The sequence below is a fragment of the Pseudonaja textilis genome, chromosome Z, assembly GCF_049901715.1.
Source record: "Pseudonaja textilis isolate UNSWEBS1 chromosome Z, rPseTex1.2, whole genome shotgun sequence".
Classification (NCBI taxonomy): domain Eukaryota; kingdom Metazoa; phylum Chordata; class Lepidosauria; order Squamata; family Elapidae; genus Pseudonaja; species Pseudonaja textilis.
The window spans coordinates 95270155-95287574 of NC_142008.1; the positions used below are offsets into that span (position 1 = coordinate 95270155).

The following is a 17420-nucleotide window of genomic DNA, read 5'->3' on the forward strand; positions in this document are numbered from 1 at the left end:
TTGTTTGATAGCTCTCAGACCCAATTTGACTTGGCAGCCAAAATATATTTCATATTCATTAAATATATTTGCATATATGCATATAATTGCATATTCATTAAATAATGTTATTTTGTCTTAGAATACAGATGCACTGCAAAGACAAGTTTTAAGGACTCCAAAGTTTTGGCTGGCTTCTTCAACTCATCATTTGACACTCAGTACTGACTTTATTTTTTGCATCTATTCCACTATTCCCTATTCTAAAACTTGTTTTGCTGATATATTTTAAAGTTTCTCTTGAGTTAAGCTCATCTTCTGGCAACTTCTGTGACACGGCCAAGTAACTTTTTTGGCAACAGTATGGAAGTACTTTATATTACCTTCTAGATAATTTTCTTTTGTCTGAATACCTTACAGTCCTAGGATTCCTAGATGGTCTTCCATCAAAGTACTGACTAACCCAATTTTAGTTAGCTTCTGAGGCAAGATAAGATCAGTTAGGTACTGCTACCTACTTAGTACTGCATTCTGCTTTAAAGTATTAATAGTCCTTTCTACCCATGAAATGATAATGATGATGATGATAAACATGAACCCCTGCATAATCTTTCCAATATTTGGATATCCCAAATATAAATTTTTATATGACTTCTATCATTGAACAGAACAACTAAACACAAGAACAGTTTTTTTCTGAACGCCATCACTCTGTTAAACAAATAATTCCCTCAACACTATCCAACTATTTACTAAGTCTGCAGTGCTATTACTATTAATCCTCCCATCCTTCCTTTCACCCATGTCCTTTCACTTATGACTGTATGACTGTAACCTTATTGCTTGTATCCTAACAATTTTTATTGACTGTTTCCTAGTATTATTTGATTGCTTATTGTACCCTATGACTATTATTGTGTTATACCTTATGATTTTTGACTCTTGATGAATGTATCTTTTCTTTTATGTACACTGAGAGTATTTGCATCAAGACAAATTCCTTGTGTGTCCAATCACATTATTATTAATCTTCCAACCTTTAAATCTGAAAAAGAACAACTTCTCAAGAAAATGAGGAATCAAGTCCTTGCCAAAGATATGAAAAGAGCCAAATAATAACTTTCCATTGTATCATAATTATTTTTTTTAACAAGGGTAATTTGAAGTCTTAAAAGACACAGAATTCAAAATACCGACCCAATAATATAATGGAAAATCTAGAAATTACACCCCAAAGAAAATTGGGAGATTTGCCAGCCCATTTAAAAATTTAATACTTTACCTCTTTCTTAAAATAACAATTAACAAGGAATCCTTTCCTCCTTTCTCTCCCTCTCTCTGTCTCAATGTTATATTTGCCTTCTCCATGAGGCTATTACAATTTTCAGGCATCTATTTATATCACTATGAATCTGAGTTAAACAATTTATATTGTTTAAGCAAATAAGTTTTGTTTACTTAATTATTATTTCAAAGCAATTAAGAAATTTTATTCAATTAACCAAATCCCCTTGGAAATTTCTCAGGTAGTCTAGATCCAATTGAAAGCACATTAGACTTCCCTATGGAAGAACTTGATAAATGACTGGCCAATATCCACAAATTTATCAATAAGATCCTAAATATTAATAGCACATAATAACATGTCATGTTCCACTTCAGCCATGTTTGAACTACAAATTTCCTTTGATTGTTTTAAAACTCAAGCAAATGATTCTAATAACAAATCAAATATGATATCAAAGGACATTCTTGCCAAAGCATGAAATTGTAAATAACAGCAAAGGCAAAGTGTCATACATACCTGACTCATAGATGCAGAAATATATGGAACCACTTCATGTAGGGTGCCAAAGGGATGGTTAAGAGGACAGAATATTGAAAGAAATGGGGAACTCAAAAGGAAGGGAAACTAGTTATTAGAACAAGCATAGGTACATTTTTAATGTGAACCACTTGGAATCACTGTGCATGAGTTGAGTGGTCATATAATTCGTTGGATGGATGGATGGATGGATGGATAGATAGATACATACATAGATAGATACATAGATACATAGATAGCCAGCAGAAGAAAATGGAACAAACTGTAGTTAAACTGTATCTGAAGGATCACACTTTGCTTACACTGCACTTCATATGGAAATGACTAATACTTGACATTTGGTAGTATGACAGTGAATGGAGGGGGGAGTATCTCAGTAAGTGACAGAAGGGGCTGAATTGAGTCATTGCAAAATTCAGAATAGAGTACTGGGACTTCAGGTCTTCAATTGCATGCCATCTTTGCTAAAGCTTTTTCTGAATTATGCTGCATTTAGAATTGTTGTGGAATTTAATTTTTGAACAATATTTTACTATTGCATTATATTTAGACTTTAGCATTATAATTGCATTCTCAGTGCTATCCCTTTTATTCTTCTAGAATGCAGATAACCACATAGCTTTAACAAGATCCATATTTTAGATATATTATATATTTTTAGATATATTTATATTTATTTACCTTTAACATATCATCTAGAATATGATTCCATTCCCAAAGTATAATTATTCACTATTAGATTATCTTAACAGCATGCTTTTCCCCTCCCCGGAACAGAATATACACTAGCAGATCTTTTGTGTGTAATTCTGGTAGCAGGACTTCTTATTGTATTTGCTGCTTAGTGAGATTTGACAGTGAGTAGAGTACAGTATATTTGTTACCATGATAACATGAGGAACATGCTAGTGTGTAGTATTCTAAATTGGGAGAAGTAAGTGGTGTATTAAAGGTCATGTGTATTTTGCAACCTATGTCAATCTGGACTCCAATTACTAACCTGTCACTTTTCTGTATCTGTTAGTGGGCCATGCACTTCAGCAGACTCATATTCACCCTGGTCATTCTGCATTATCTTCACAAGATTGTTGCTACTTGTTAAGTAATAGCAAATTTCTAGAACAAAAACATCCCCCCTCCTCATTTTCCTACATATAAATCTTTTCCTTCAGGACAGTTCAGAGTTCATTGACTCCCTAATAAGTGTGGACAACTGTCTGAAGTCAGAGGAGAAAAAGTGCTTTGGAGCAAGCAGGGGTGCTAATGTGCCATCTATCAGCAACTTCTAAAAGCAGGTTTGAACACTTGGAAATACAATTTTTCCTTCAAGTCTAGTACAGCACAGTGTTACTTCCTAATATCTAAATTTCTAAGAAGGTACCTTAATATTGTGCCCAGTAGCACTTTCACATTCTTTGGCATCTCTCCTTTCCTGCTCTATTTAATATTCCCTTTTTTAAAAGTGGTGGAAGGTTGTGAGAGCAGAACCCTGGCCTCAAACATATTATGCACTTTAAGTATGTTTCTGGGTATTACATAGATTGTAAAAGCATTCTTAGAACATAAAATTGTGGATAACTGCAGCCAACAGTTTGCTTGCATTCTGGTATAGGGATGTTTTGTGTATGACAATACTGACCACAGTAATTGTGTTGCAAGAGTACCTCAGATTTTCAGGTATTGATCACAAATAGTTTTGAAATCCTAATTTGACTTGCCTTCATAAAATTTCTTCTGATTTGAACCCTGACTCTTCTGGCTCAATAAGTTATTTGTTATTTTTCACTCTTCCTCTCATTTGCACTAGCCACCCATCTCTGATGTGTGAGTGAACTATGGCTATTCTAACCTTGCTTGCAAACAGACAAATACATATCCAGTCTGAAATTGCTTATAGTAGTGTCTTGGTACTCAACTGCTGTGAAACTTACCAAATTTGGTATTCAACACATTTTGAGTTAAAATTTTTGTCCTGGTACTGATAATTTGTTTGATACTTGATGCTCAAGCTAGAATTTGTCAATCTCAGCTCAACACTTGTGACTCAACACCTTATGGAAAAATAAGTTCGGTACTCATCATTTTTGATGCTTGTTGTGCCTCCCAGAACCAATTAATGGTGAATACTGCAGAGGTACCATTACACAAGAACTGCACACAGCACAGTCCTAGCATTTAGGAGAATGTGCTATGTATTTTAGGAGTCCATATAAGTTGCACTGATTGTGCAAAATGTCCTTATAGGTTTGCCCAAGCATGATATATTTATTATTTTTATGTAGAAATATACTGAAAAAATATACTAGAAGTATTGAGATTTATCTGATTTCTGTATATAGATGGTTTTTTTTAATTTGTCTACTGTTGTTGCACTGAAAGAATCTAGATTATGAATGTTCAGATTTCAAAACACGGTGTGTTATGAATATGAATACAATGCTAGATATGGCACAACTTTTTTTTTAGAAACATGTGCTAGTTTGGGCCTTTGTCTTCCCACAGCCTATGAGTTTTCAGATAGATTTCTGTGGGGTACAGGGCAAGCCCCTTTATTCTAAATTATTTTACAGAAAGATATTCCTCTATGGCTACTTGCTTCTGCTATTGTTGCTATCAATTTTAAATTTTTATGCTTCTAGGAAAATTATACATATTCCAAGTACACCAAAGATTTCTTCACAGGCACTTAATAGTCTTTATTGGGAGTTTCTTGTTCAAGGACTTGAATAATAATTCCCTTGCCCCAATAGCTATGTAACGTTGGTATAATGCTGGGTTTTCATATTCATGGGTGAGTTATAATAAAAAAAGCCTTTTTTCGAAAAAAGGTTTTTATGTCGTGGATTTGGAGTAAGTATTGCTGTGATACATGTAAGAAACAACATTTTTTTCTGTTACTGGGTAAAATAATTAATTATGTCTAAGCTACGCGGCAGTTCCTTGAATCCTAACTTCATGTGTTTTCAAATATTGTGTAGTTTATTGAAAGAGACAGGAAGTATGGATATTCAGATATTTGAATATTTTGATCTAAGGTTATTCAATCATGCTGTGTCTATGAGTAGGACAAAATACAATGCTGCCTGATACCTTCTGTGTTTTCCAAATTTGTCTTTTGGTACTAGTTTCTGTTGTACAGCAGATCGATTTTTAATTTCATTCTTAGATTTTGAAATTTAGAAATGTATTTTTGCTTTTCTAAGTCCCACATTGTCCAGTCTTTTTCTAGCCGTTGTTGTAGGACAGAAATAGGCCAGCCGTTTCTGAAAGAGGTCAAAGAAAGACAACTTGGTAAGAGAATAGGGCTTTAATAAATACTTGCATGCTTGGGTCAGGAGTCAGGACAGCTATAAGCATCTGTCAATTGACAGAAGGTGTGTCACCTTTTAATTGTTTTTCCCTCCAAGGGAAGTGTTGATGGTGGCAGCTTTTTGCAGGCACCACTTCCTGTATGGTATGGCTGGAGTCAGACTGCTGATAAAACAGGTTCTCCCATCTGACTGACCCAGGCAGTAAAATAGCAAGTGGCCTACATTCATTGGCAAAAGCAACTTAATCTACAGAAGACTTATTCCCTATTTATTTCAGGCTACCATTTGACGCTTGTACCTTTGGCAAAACAGGTTGGCTTTACAATTCTGTTTCCATGGTACACTAAAGCCAATAATATGGCCTTAACTTGGTCTTAATTTATAATCTGACAAAATGACTTCTCTCCTTTTAATTGCATGCATGTATGCATGCAATATTTCAAATCCTGTTTATAGCCAAACTGCTTCAACAAATTCTTCAATATCTTAGGCATTGGAGAGTATATGTTTTTATTTTAAACATTTTATGTTGGGAGTAAGTATATTCATATTTTTATTCCCTAATTGATAAACATTTTCTGTTTTCCCAGTAAATTAGATCGAGAAGGCCAATCAATTGTTGTCTACTTTTACATCTTACGCAAACAGATAGAGCGTTTTTTTAAACAATTCCCAAATAGCTATTCTGTTTTGAAAATTAAATAAGCTGTGACCTTCCTTGACAGCCAAACATGCCTGCTTATGACATCTCTGATTGAAAGCTCTGCACTTATTATATCCCACTTTTTAACATCATTTCTTCTTCAGCATTTCTTATATGTTAAGGATAGCTTTTAAAGGACAGGTTATTTTATTTGAGATAGGGAGGGGAGGGGGGGTTAAGTGTTCTGACAATCATGAACCCCCATTTCTCCTTTTCCTCTTAAAAAAGAAGTTGAAGGGGTTTGAAGGACCCACAGAATTTTCTTAATAACTTTGGCACTGCATCACACAACTTGACCAAATAATTTGGTTTGAAAATAGATGCAGGGGAATCACTTCTCACATTATTTGTATCTCACAACTATGAGGATGGGCATAGTCTAATACAGCAGTCACCAACCGGTGGTCCGTGGAGAAAATGTTGGTGGTCGGCAGAAAAATTATTTGCATTTTTTATATTGCACTAAATCAGGGGTCTTCAAACTACAGTCCCTGGGCCAGATATGTGCAATGAATGTTTGTGTTGTTGCAGAGAGCCTCCCCCTTTGGGGCCTTTTTGTGTGGGTCAGAGGGGGGAAGAAATTCCGACTTGGGATCTACTTAAGCCTCCTGGTGTGAAGCTTTAGGCAAAGGCTGGAGTAAGCACTACTGGTGGCGAAGAGCCAGAGGTTCCAGATGGCCTGGAACTGGCTGACCATCTCAGTGAGCCTCAAGACACCAGTACTGGCCTTGCACTCCTGCAGGTCTTTCCTCTGCTTGGAAACCCTACTGTATGCTCGTAGTCCTCAGTGAGATGCTTCTGCTGAACCTCCTTCTTGGTCAGATCCAATTTGAACTGAGCCAGCTGTTTTGCAAACTCTTTCTCATGGTGGCTGCTTAGCTCCAACAACTGCTTCCTGTTGGAACCTGGGTGGGCAAGGGAGGAGTGGCTGGGAGGGGAGGGGCGAGTAGAGGCTGGCGAGGTGCCCCCCCAACACGAATGACATCAAATTGGCCATGTCTACCCAGTCACATGACCACCTAGCCACACCCACCCAGCTTGTCATTATGCAGATCATATTAGTGGTCTGCGGGATTTAAAATTATGAATTTAGTTGTCCCTGAAGTCTGAAAGGTTGGTGAGCCCTGGTCTAATACCTTTCTTTGGTTTCACTTCCCTCTTTCCACCCTATATGTTTCCACAGTCAAAGCAGGATGCTCCATAAATCACATACTGATTGTGCAATGAATCCACTCAAAAGTGTTTGGCCAGGAGGCAGGCAACAAAATGAGCCGAAGCATTTGCTTCTATGGCATGGCTGGGATCAGATGCACAGAACAGCTATTAAAAGATTGCAAGTTCCCCTAGGTCTATAGCTAGAGCTACTAGGTCTTAAAATTAGTGGTAAGGCACACTAATTTTATAAATATGTTTAATGCAATGGAGAATGTGAAATAAGAGTGCCTCTCTGAATATGCTTTAATATGAACATACACGTAATTCTTACTTTACAAGTATTCATTTAGTTGCCATTCAAAGTTATAGGGAAACTGAAAAAAAGCGACTTATGCTTGATCCTCATACATATAACTATTGCAGCATTTCCATGGTCATGTGATCAAAATTCAGGCACTTAGCAATCAACATATACTGTATTTTTCTCACTATAAGACGCACTTTCTCCAAAAGTGGGTAGAAATGTCTGTGTGTCTTATAGAGCAGGAGGAGGGGGGTTGTGTGCCACTGCCAGGAAGTGCTGGAGCCTTCGCTGCCGAGCAGCTGATTGGCAGTTGGATTGGCCTCCCAGAATACTGCAAATCTAGGCAGCAGGGATCACCACTGCCACCTCTGCCTATTGTGGCCTGTTCGCCACTGTCCTTTCTCCACTGATCGCTGTGGCCTGTTTGCCACAGCCCGGGTAAGCAGCAAACAGATGGGCGGCGAACAGGAGGTGATAGACGGTGATAGGTGGTATGGGTGAACTCCGCAACTTAGAACAGCTGATTGGTGGTATTCTGCAAGGCTGATCTAACAATCAGCTGCTCAGAAGCGAAGGCTCCTGCATTTCCTGACAGTGGTGGCAGCAGCTCAGCTCAGTTGACCAGTGGTGGGCGCAATGGAGCAGAGCCCTGATGAGCCACGTGCTGGGGCTGCAATAATCTACTGAAGCTGATCAGGCTGTTTGCTATGTGCTGCAATACTGGATGGATGCTGGGAGGCATAGGCAGATTTTTTTCTTCCCTTGCTTTCCTCCTCTAAAGGTAATGTGCATCTTATGGTCCAGAGCATCTTATAGACTGAAAAATACGGTATTTGTCATGGTTGCAGTGTCCTGGGATCATGTGATTGACCTCTGCAACCTTCCCAGCCAGTTTCCAACAAGCAAAGGCAATAAAGGAAGCCAACAACCATATAATTTACTTAACAACTACAACGATATGCTTAATAACCATGATTGGGTACAACTCACTTAACAACTACCTTGCTTAACAGTGGAAAATTGGGCCCTAATTATGGTCATAAATCTAGGACTAACTTTGTATTAGCATCTTAATTTAAATTTGGTTGGGGTGAACCCGAAGTTCTGGTATTTGCATGCTACACTTACAAGTTCCTTTTTAATGATAGTGTGTTTTCTGTATTTTGTTTGAAAAAGGAAGTAGTTACATTCATTCACGTGGAGTTACATAGAGCTAGGTTAGAGAGAATTTTGTATAAAGGAGAAGAATGCCATGACACAAGGTGGGAAAATGGTAGCTTCTTTTTTATTAACACATATTTTTAATCTATGAATATGCTAATCGTGTAAGTAGAATATGTATCATGTTCATTTGACCTTTATATAAAACATAGGTGTTATCCAAACCTGTAACACAACTATAACTTGCCTAACTTTATTTTGTGTTGCATGCTTATAGGAGAGGCAACAGTTGTACAACTCATCAGTTTTTGTTCGGCTTTCATTTCATCTGTAAGAAATGTATTTCCTACTTGAGGACAAAAAAGCTTAGCCTAAAATGTTCTCTGCATTTTTATAAATATGTTCTTTATTGGACAATTTTAAATGCACTTATGGCTACTAATTTAGATAGTTCTGAAAGAGGATTAGACAAATTCATAAAGAATAATGTCTCTCATAGATACTCATCTTGCTACCTGCAGGCCTCTATTCTGAGAGGTAGAAAATTATGCTTTAAATATGAGCTGTTGAGAAGAAGCAAAAGTTGAGTATCTTTATGACTGTACTTGAAAATCTACAAGAGGCACTCTGATTATCTCTGGTTTTAGGTGGGTGTTTGGATTGTCATGATGATGATGATTATTGAACAAAAACAATGTTTTCCAGTGAGACAGGAAGTAATACTTGCCTTTTCTATCTAATAATCTTTTATCAATAATAGTCTGTAAAAATAACTAATATAGTTTACAGCCCATTTTATTGGAAAAGAATAATGGAACCATCTTGGTTCTCCTTGATCTCTCATCAGCTTTCAATTTAGTCTTTTTCTGTGGTCAGATCCAGTTCAATATTGACTAGAGTTGAAGGAAAATCAAGTCTGAAGCTCCTAGTAAGTGTGGTCCTTCAGAGCTCACAATATTTGGATGGGGAGAAATGGCCTCAAGTTGAACCCTACAAGATCAAATGGCTGTAGGTTCTAAGAAATGATTTCCCCTAGTTTTTAGGGGAATAAAAAGTAAGGATAGTTCTTTTAGATTTGCAGAATTTTGTTACTGTGACTTTACAATAAAGCCAATCTTAATTCATGATTGGTATTTTTTGATGTATTATTTTGAAGGGCTGCATGTATGTATCTCATTTACCAGAATGATGGAGTGAGGAAGCAAGAAAGAAGGCAGCTATAGTAACATATAATTAGGCTTCCAAGTATACCTACTAATTCTTCCTTGTAATTTTAGTATCTGGTGATTGAAATAAAACACAATGACCAAAGGTATTATAAATTCAGTAACACTTTAATTTGTATTTTACTAATCACAATACTAATTGAATTATGGGGATATTTTTCAGTCTAGGGAATATATTTTCTTATTTATTATACCAAATATTTAATTAGAACATCTTGTTAATGCTGGTCTTTCTATTGTGCTGTAATTGGCTATTCAGCAGATCTAAAGTTTTTATTTATATTTCTTGTTGAATAAAAATAAAAAACTAGAATTTGCATACACAAATTTGTCATTAAAACCTCAAATCAGCCAGTTTTTCCTTCATTAAAAAAAATCTCTCCTCTGATGGTGATGTTTGCTCTGAAAAATAATAACTGCTGAGTCTGATCTACATATTTGTATCAGGATCGCAGCAATAGTAGAACTAATTACAGATGGTCCTTGTTTAGCAACCACCTTATCCAGCAACTGTTCATAGTTATGATAGTGATGAAAAAGTAACTTTAAAACAACCATCACATTTATAACCTTTATAGGACTGCAAAGCCAAAGACAACTGAAGAAAGATCATGAACATAGTTGCTGTTTCACTTAATGACTGCTTTGTTTAACAACCAAGTTGTTGGTTCTAATTCTGGTTGCTAAACTGGAACTACTTGTAAATTCTTGCTTGCCTCTGTAGAATGGGCACCTTTCCCTTCTTCTCTGCATGGATCTAAGAGCTAGGCCTGTGAGCCAACAAACCAGACCTCAAAAAATGGGACCCTGCTGAGTGGAGTGAGAAAGGGATTTATAGAGTAAGCCAAAGGAAGGAATAGTTAGTAATATAATAATTATTAACTAATATATGTAACTCTATATGGTCTTCGTGGCAAACCTTATGCCAGTAAATAATGTATACAGTAGCACATATGTGCAACCTAAAGAGAATATGGTCTGATACTGTTGCTTCCCATTTCTCTCTAGTATTCTCCTAGACTTAGACAGTATTTTTCTCCTTTCCATCTCATTGCAGGCAAAAGGTCCATGGACCTTCTACAGTAACTGAAGCTCCTGTGGCTTATGGCCCACATTTTAGGAAACATTGGCAAAAAAAGTTAACAATCGTATCTCTAAACCAAAATGAAATACACTATCATGTTGATTCTGCATTGTGACAGTAAGGAAATATTGTTTTGTCACCATTGTAGCCTTGGAATATTGCCCAGACAAGCTTTTCCTAGTACTGTAATTCCGCATCTAATCTGTTTTAGCTCGTTAAGAATCTTTGAATGTAGATATTTGCAAGTACTTTCTTCTGAAGGACAAATTTCAGCTTATAAAGTGGAGGACGAGAGTTATGGACTTAGATGAGTGCTGGGACTTGCTTAAGTGCAGCAGTCTTCTACTGTCAAGGTACTCAATCTTTGGCCAAATATTGGCTGACAAGAAGCAAAGAGGAAAGATCTCACTGCAATAGCCGCTGCAGAGTGAATCATAGTTGGTCAACTTCAATTCATTCAGGTGCCTCCAAGGGGAGGAAATATCACCAATATGTAAGTAAAATTTGATTTCTTGCTTTTCATTTATAGGTGGATACAACTTCAGATTCAACTTTGAATGGCATTGTATTCTTACTAAACAAATGTCTTTACAATCCCAGTGTTTGTTTTTCAGGTGAATTTGCTAATAAGAAAAATGAACATTCACTCTGATATGCAAGAAAGTTTCCTCCAACTTTGTTAGAATTGGGTCTAATGTTTAGGAACTGGAATTTTGAAAAACTTTTTCTTGGCTTTGCTTGGCTGTCTTTTTTCCAAAAAGTTTTTTATTTTTATTTAAAAAAAAACATCTTTTAGTTATACAGTGTATCTTGTGCTCATATTAATATTTGTATACATTTCTTATTTACATTCATATTTCAACCTATTCAACATTATATCTCTTTACTTTATTTTCCAACCATTTATAAAATAGATCCCAAATCATATAATACTCCATTTCTTCTTGTTCTCTAATTGCCAATATTAACCTACTTATTTCTGCACATTCCAATATTTTCTTAATCACCTCCTCCTTCATCAGAATCTTTTCACTTTTCCAATTTTGAGCAAATACAATTCTGCAGTTAATATATGCATAATTAAATATATTTTTCTTTACTATAATTGTCAGGTAGAATCCCCAATAAAAATATCTCAGGCTTTAAGTCTATATGTTGTTTTATCATCTTTTCCAACCATGTATGTATTTTTGTCCAATATCTTTTAGCTTCTGTGCATGTCCACCACATATGGTAATATGATCCAGGTATCTGATGACATTCTTTGGGAAAATATCTTGTAAGATATGCTATTCTTTTTCTTATGTCCTCTTTCCCCCAAAAAAGCTTAATATTATGGAGATTGGTAGGTAGTTTATTTGTGCATATTTGATTTTTTGAGCACAGCAAATAATTGTTGCCTCTGTCAAATCAGTTATTTGTTTATTTTTTAATAAGTTAACTTCAATTTTTAGTTTCAGGAATACAATCACTGACTTTGAAATAGAGAAGCAGCAATAGAAGGAAGTCAGCAGGAGCTGATTTTTCCAACTCTACTCTGGCATTAATCTTCTGAGACCATTGAAAACATCTCTGTTAATTTCTGTTCTCTCATTAATAGGTTTAACTTTGTTTCAGGTGACCAAGGTAATGGAGATAATAAACGTTAGGTAGAAGCACTTTCTTCCTCCTAAGTTTTAGAGATCTATTCAAATTTCTTCCTACTTAAGAGCTATCTTGGGAAGGGGGTATAAAGTTGAGAAACTCACTTTCTTCAGAATTATTAACCTAGGGCTGTCAAATTCCCAGCCCCAGGCTGGATGCATCACGTGCTGGCCACGCCTATGCCGATTTTAGTGAAGGGGGGAGGAGTCCCAATACGTCACATGATGTAGCTGTGATGACATGAGTGTGACATCCCTTCTTTAGCACTATTTAATGAAATTCAAGCTATTTTCTGAAATCAAGGGACAATGGAAACTCTCTTGATTAAACTAGAATACCTGCTTATTGGGATAACTCTGTGATATAAATGATTTGATTTTGTTGGATCAAGGGTTTTTTATGTTATTTTTCAATGTAAAGAACATAGTAAACCAACAGTGAAAATAATAACATGTTAATTGGATATTTTAACAAGCAAGAAATACTTGCTTTTTAAGAAATACCTAAGAAATACTTATATATTATAAATTTGCAAGAAATTTAGCAAGTAGACTGGACTTAAAATGAATCAGAATATTAAAAACAAATATTTTCAAAACTTGGGACTATTTCAGGAGATTTTGTCTTTTTCCATCAGTTGTTATTTTATTTATTCCTAGTTTTTTCTTGCCTTTACAATAAACATCAAGTGATGTGTTGGTGTTTTCAACTCATTCTTTCAGTAACAGTAGTTTCTGGCACTCTTGCTAGACGCCTAAAAGCGTATGGGTGGGTGTTGCTGTTGAATGATTGGGGGAGAAAGCAGGCTGCTGGGGACAGCTGATGTTCTGGAAGGAAACTGTTCCTTCCTGTCAGGGCAGCTGGGAAACAGCCACAAAAGCTTTAGGCACAAGTTGCTATTGTAGAAGTGTAACTACTTGTGGGCAATGGCTTGCGTTAGGCCTTGTGATTCACTAATGAAACACAGCCGTGTGTCTGATGTTTAATGCAACTTTTGTCAGACAGGTACCAGATCCAAATCTATATAACAACATCATAGATGAATGATATATAAAAGATACCAGATCGCCTATTCATGCTGGAATTTTTTAAATCCTAGTTTCCAATTTGCTATGACTAATTGGAACTTATGAAGAAGACAAAGGTTCTAATGCTGGGAAGGGAAGAGGAAAGGGAAGAGAATGATGAGTAGCAGGGTGAGGGGACTCAGTTACCCGGGCAATGGGTGCATTACTAGAAGACATGAAAGACCAGATTAGGAGCAAATCATCATAGAGAACATTGTTTCTATCTATGCAGTCTCTAAGAGTAAGAGATAACTTAATGCACTTTATCAGTTATAAAAGGGAAATTTGAGTTAATGTTCACAGAGAATATCAATATGTAACTGAAAAGGATGCTGTTTTTTCCCTGCTTCTTCTACATCTTACTTCCTCTACTTTTCCTAAACTGTATGTCTAGTTTAACCCTTGCTTCCTAGAAACCTACCTCACCAATGTTAAAATGTTAGATTAAGAGGGGAGGAGGGATGGGTGATTACTTTTTAAAAATTGATGAGGGATTGGGCAGCTGTTCAAATTTAAAGGGGAAAGAATGATTCAGAGGGTGCATGTTACAACCCTAGGAAAAAGCTTAAAATAATTGTAGGCAGGTGCTATGTACACACACCAATGTGTATTCCAAAATGGCTTTTATTGTTTGAATCTGAATGGTTACACAGCCCTATTATTGATATATGTTCAAATGCACATATAACAGTTTATGCCTAGCCTAAATCAAATTTTGCAGTACAATAGAATACTTGAAATACATTATGTAAAAATGTTTATCAACAGGTTGTTGTTGTTATTGTTATTATTATTATAGGTTATTATTAGTTTTCCAAAACCAGAACAGAACTGGACCACATATTTGATCTGGGGAGAAGGCAACAAAATAAAGATAGAGCTTGAAAATGGGCAGGGCCAAGCCAGAAACTGTGGAGAAATAACCATCTTTTAATTTTGGGCAACAGCTAAGAATGCTATTGACTTTTCCTTTCTAAGCAATGTTTCTTCCTCACTCTTAGCCACCAGACCTGGAGTAGCATTATTATTAAGGGATTGGAAAGAATTCCAAAAGCAATGTTTTTATGCTTTCCCTTGTTTTCATTAGGAGGTGCTAAGTTATGGCCGTGTGGATCCAAGCTCAACAACTTCAAGGAGACGCTCTAAGACAAATGCAGGCCTTATACGGACAACATTTCCCCATTGAGGTTCGCCATTACCTCTCCCAGTGGATTGAGGCACAGCCATGGTAAGTGAAAGTGAAAACCTGGTTGTCCAGCAGCATTTTCAGCCTTGCAGAGGGATGATATGGAATGGGATATTTATCTTTTATGGTTGAAACAAACCTTTATCTTGCATTACACAGGAAGCATATTATATAGCTGTATTGTTCTGGTCTTGAATAAGGTTTTCTCCATCATTAAGCAATACAATCATATGACATTGCATTTTATATCACATATTGATCAAAATTACGGTTCCAGCTTGTGGCTGTAATTCAAACACTACCTAGAGTTTTTGCCCATTGTATGAATGTCCAGAAATGGCAACATATGCTGCCTTTGCCTTCTCATTTTGATCCAGATTATAAGAAAGGTTTCTTTGTTGCACTATCAATAGAGTGCTTACTTTTCTGCACATACCCCTCTGCTTTGTGACCCAATTTTCAGGGATTCTATAGATCTTGACAATCCTCAGGAAGGTGTCAGAGCTGCACAATTGTTGGACGGACTGATCCAGGAACTTCAAAAAAAGGCAGACCACCAAGTGGGTGAGGACGGCTTCCTTCTAAAGATCAAACTTGGTCATTACGCCACTCAGCTACAGGTGAGTTACAGATGCTGGGAGTTTGGAAGGTAAAAGATGGTGTTTTCAAACCTTGTAGTAAGTGAAAGGCTAGTTTCCCATTCTTAGGTGGTTCAATCTTTCTTTACAGAATACATATAAACACTGCCCTCTGGAGTTGGTACGCTGTATTCGACACATCCTATACCACGAGCAACGTCTAGTACGAGAAGCTAGGAATGTGAGTATGATTTACTTTTGCATAAATGTTTTTCCTTCCTATATATTTAATATGGATATATATATATATATATATTTGGTGGTAATATCCATACCTTTTCTATTGTTAAATTCCCATATTTACAGAGCCCTTTACTGGCCAGCAGCATGGCTGATGCCGTGACTCAGAAACATCTTCAGATCAACCAAACTTTTGATGAATTACGGCTGTTCACTCAGGACACTGAGAACCAACTGAAAAAGCTTCAACAGCATCAGGAATATTTCATCATCCAGTACCAAGAGAGCCTTCATCTACAAGGTATATCTGTGTCATTTCCAAGATTGTAGTTCTAATACTAATACCAAGTCTTCATAATACGAATACTAACATATCATGATGGAGTAATAGAACATACATTTGGATATGTCAACTCTGGCATCTCCTGGTAGGCCTAGTTGAAAATTCTGCAGAACCAATTCAAAGTGAAGTGAGCTGGATGGATAGTATTCCTTTCAATGATCTTTAACTGGATTTTAAAAGAAAGTAATACATGTAGCCCTTGACATATAGCCAGTCACTTAGTGTTTGTTCAGAATTATGATTGACTTAAAAAAATGGAACTTACAACTTGGATTCTGACAATCAAGTCCCGCTCCATGGTCATGTGACTGAACTTAGGTACTCACTGTAGGCAGCATCATATAACCATGTTTTTCAATGGTTTTGTTGAAAACTGGCACTTCTGTTTTTTAGCAAAACTGAATCCATAGTGAACCACTGGTTTGCCTAATGAACGTGGAATTCACCTAACAATCACAATGTTCACTTTACAACTGTGGTATTCATTTAATGGTTGCCACAAAATACGTTGTAAGAGCGGGTTAGTTATATGATCAATTGGTTTAACAACCATTATGACATATAATCATAATGGGCAATATGTTGAGGACTACCTATAAAACTACCAAACAGATAAACTTGAACAAAGGAACTCTCTTTGGGTACATGGGAGTTGAGATCTGATTGAGGTAATTCAAAGCAAGGATTAACTTTATGCTTCCTTTCTAGCCCAATTTAGTCAGCTTTCTCAGCTAAGCCCACAGGAACGTATGGTCCGTGAACCTACTTTGCAGCAAAAGAAGTCATCCCTGGAAGCTTGGCTACACCGGGAGGCTCAGACACTGCAACAGTATCGTGTAGTAAGTCCCATCCTCCCAAGTCCTAATTCTGACTTTCTACTTTCTTTTCTATTAGGCGTTTGTTGTTGCTGTTGTTAACATCAAATTCCAAATGCTTTTTGTACTCCTCAGGAACTGGCTGAAAAGCACCAGCAGACACTGGCTTTGCTTCGCAAGCAGCAGACTATAATCTTGGATGATGAGTTGATCCAGTGGAAGAGGAGGCAGCAACTGGCAGGAAATGGTGGCCCTCCCGAGGGGCCTTTAGATGGCCTGCAAGCATGGTAGAGAGCATGAGAGGAAACGGGTTAGAGAGGAAAGAGGATGTAGGAGAAGAATAGACAGAGCTGGGGTGGAGGGAGTTAAGCATGTCATCAGCTTAAAATCATTATGCTACCACTCATAGTCTAAACCTCTTGAATTCATGATTTTCTGCCTTGTGCTCAGCTCTGCTTTAACTTCCTCCACTTACCTATCTCCTCCCCAGCTCTGCTCTATTGGTTGCCCTGCCCTGCACTGCTTACTCCTGGTCCTCATCGCTACCCCCAATTCACCTTCACCATCTTCTTCGTCCCCTTGTAGGCCCTCCTAGTGCAGAGTGCAGGACAACCAAAAGGGCAGAAGTGGGGGCAGATAGCCAGGTGGGCGGGAGTTGAAACACATTCTGCAGTCATAAATGTGGGCAGGCTGCCAAGTGTGATTATGTGTTTCAATGGCTGTAACTTTGGGTTGCAGTTGTAAGTACAACTCATTCAGCACCATTGCAACTTCCCACAGTCACTGAACAAATAATAAT

The 17420-nt window shown here is 36.9% G+C and overlaps 1 protein-coding gene across 3 annotated transcripts in view; it reads left to right on the forward strand.

The window, feature by feature from the left end:
- The window catches only part of LOC113442826 (signal transducer and activator of transcription 5B), a 34938-nt gene that overhangs the window by 4256 nt on the left and 13262 nt on the right, over positions 1-17420 (forward strand). For all 3 annotated transcript variants that reach the window (XM_026710630.2, XM_026710628.2, XM_026710631.2), the window contains exons 2-7: positions 14547-14687; positions 15109-15265; positions 15375-15464; positions 15590-15764; positions 16515-16645; positions 16757-16908. In XM_026710630.2, the coding sequence (XP_026566415.1) occupies positions 14560-14687; positions 15109-15265; positions 15375-15464; positions 15590-15764; positions 16515-16645; positions 16757-16908 (833 nt within the window). In that variant the 5' untranslated portion in view covers positions 14547-14559. The remainder of the gene's footprint in view (positions 1-14546; positions 14688-15108; positions 15266-15374; positions 15465-15589; positions 15765-16514; positions 16646-16756; positions 16909-17420) is intronic.